Raw genomic sequence first — 2,584 nt, 5'->3', positions numbered from 1 at the left:
GGGGTGAAGAGGCATGTGGATGGATATATATATATCGACAGACAGGTGGTCCATGTTGCTACCGACTTTCCCCTCCACACTTCCAGATATATATAATCAGTGTGGATGTGTATTGTGTCTAGGGGGCCCGGCCCACACTTGGCGCCAACTGGTCAACTCTACCCGCCCCCGCCATATCCCCGGCGCCGCCGCCCCAGTATGCCCCCCCGAAATATCTGCCCCCCGTTAAAGGCCCGGGCCCCAGCACCCCCGGGGGAGGGCCCCGTCCCAGGCCCCCCGCCCCCAGTCGAAGGTGCCATGTCACCTTCCCCGTCGAGGGGGCCTCCCCCCTGGTGATCCTGCAGGGGTGGGCTTTGTCTGGACTGCCCCCCACCAGAAGCCCCGGCCCCTGTGCCCCCAGGAAGGTGCCCCCCGGCCCCCCCGGCCAAACCTCCCAGCGAACTGGCGAATACAGAGGGACCGATTAATCCGCCCCCCACCGAGGGGGCCTCTCCTCTGGCAATACCCATAGACGGGGCGGGGCCTGAAACACCCCCCATCAAAAGCCCCCGGCCCCTCCCACGGGGCTCGCGCCTCGCGCTCGGCCCGCCCGCTTCGCGCGTGTGCCTCCCTCTCGCATCTCGCATCTCTACTGCCCTCCCCCCCGGCCGCCACAGCGACCATCTCCCCCGCCGCGCCAACTGGCGCCCCTCCCCCCCCCATCGGCCTCCCCGGCGGCCCTCGCCCGGCCCCCTTCCTAGGGCCGCGACGCGCCACCGTGGGCCCCGTCGGCCCGGGGCCGGGAGACCAGGGATCGCCCGCAGCGCGTGGTTGGGTGGGCGCCGGTGCACCGGGGAGTCCTACGCGAGGGTCACCCTGCCAGGGCCCCCACAGCAAGATCCCCCGCCGCCCGACATGCCTCACACAACACAACGCAGCCACTATGGCGAGCCCCAATCCCCCGGGCCCGGACCGTTCGGCCAGGTTCGCTTCTACACAAACCCACCGACCCCATTTGGGATGTAAAAATGCAAACAGCAGTAAAAGTGGCTAGAAAATGCTGCGGGGGGCAATTTTTGTATGGGGGTGGTCCGTGCACGACCAAAACACCATACAAAAAGTGGCCCAGTTGAGAAATCCTGAGTGACATTTCCGTTTTTTCGTGGGACTTGGTCGTTTGAAAAATCATAAAGTCACGTGGTTGATCCTTCGGGCGTGCCCGCAGGGGTCTACCCCCCAAGCCACTCCCGCCGCGGCCAGCCTTCGGGGGCACCACGACGCCTAGATTCAAACCGCCCTGTCTCCCGCCCCATCGAGGGGGGCTTTGCCCCGAAGGTTTCCAGGGGGTGGGCTTTATCTGAACCGCCCCCCGTCGAAAGCCCCGGCCCCTGTGCCCCCGGAAAGGGGACCCCCCTGGCCTTAGGGCCAAACCGGCCAGCGAACTGGCGAGTACCCAACGCCCCATTATCCAGCCGCCCGGCGACGGGGTATCGCCCATGATAGTTCCCAGGGGGTGGGCTCCGCCCAAAGTGCCCCCCCATTCAAAGCCCCCGGTGCCACGCCCCCCGGAAATTCCCCCCCTCGGCCCCCAACTGAGGCCCACCACCCCCATGTCAAGGTTGGCATATTCCTCCCCCCCTTTGCTGGGGCCTCGCCCACAATGATCCCCAGGGCCCGTCCAAGGTGCCCCCCATCGAACCCACCCGGCGCCATAACCCCCAGGAAGATGGGCCCCCGGCCAAAAGCCGGGCCAACTGGCGAGTACCCAGAATCCTATATGCAGTTCCCCCCATGGAGGGGGCCTTCCCCCCGGTCCTGCCCATGGGCGGGGCTCCCTCTCACGTACCCCCCATCGAAAGCCCCGATCCCAGAACCCCCGGCCAAACCGCTCCGACAACTGGCGAGTACTCAACGTCCCATTATTCCCGCCCCCGTCGAGGCGGCCTCACCTTTGGCCATACCCACAGATGGGGCTTTGCCTGATACGCCCCCCATCAAAAGCCCCCGGCCCTAGCGCCCCCCCGGAAGGTTGCCCCCCCGCCCCCGGATGACGCCCACCACCCCCAGCCCCTGGCAGATTTGTCCAAGTCACCTAGCCAACTGGTGTACATGTAAGCCCGCCAAATCCTCGCCCCCGGCGCCGCCTTCCAAGCTCCCACCACGCCGTCCGTCTCCTCGCTCCCATGGCCGTCAAACCAACTGGTGAGCAAAGTTGGCGCTCAGATACGGGCCCGAAGCCCGTCATCCGGCGTCCCCCCTCCAAGCGCCCGGCGCTGCCGAACAATTGATGGGGAGGTGTAAAACCAACAAATCTAGCCAAGGTCGGGCTGACGCTCAGCGACTCGTAGCAACAAGGCTACTTGACCGCTTACACGACCCGCTTGGTCACTTCAGTCGTCTGCAGAGGATCTATCCCCGCGCGAGGTGACATTACAATCCGCTAGCCAGCTCCCGAGGGTTTCTCCCCGGGAGCCGTCGCCAGCCTGCTGAGGTGCATGGCCCGAAGGCCTATTCGTATCCAACTACGACGTGCGGGGCGAAATCGCCGCGTTCCGGCACGGATTCTGACTTAGAGGCGTTCAGCCATAATCCGGCAGATGGTAGC

General features: G+C 65.8%; 1 protein-coding gene across 1 annotated transcript; it reads left to right on the top strand.

The window, feature by feature from the left end:
* Positions 1-198: 198 nt before the first annotated feature.
* PGRI_096170 (uncharacterized protein) lies at positions 199-1,993 on the top strand (the record flags this gene model as incomplete). The annotated part of the gene is made up of 3 exons (XM_040797330.1): positions 199-292; positions 377-963; positions 1,403-1,993. 3 exons carry the CDS (start codon positions 199-201, stop codon positions 1,991-1,993), a joined length of 1,272 nt encoding a protein of 423 aa, XP_040653276.1.
* Positions 1,994-2,584: the final 591 nt, after the last annotated feature.

The sequence above is a fragment of the Penicillium griseofulvum genome, assembly GCF_001561935.1.
Source record: "Penicillium griseofulvum strain PG3 chromosome Unknown contig_44, whole genome shotgun sequence".
Taxonomy (NCBI): Eukaryota; Fungi; Ascomycota; class Eurotiomycetes; order Eurotiales; family Aspergillaceae; genus Penicillium; species Penicillium griseofulvum.
The sequence above is the reverse complement of the archived record's forward strand: the minus strand, read 5'-3'. Positions and strand labels throughout refer to the sequence as shown.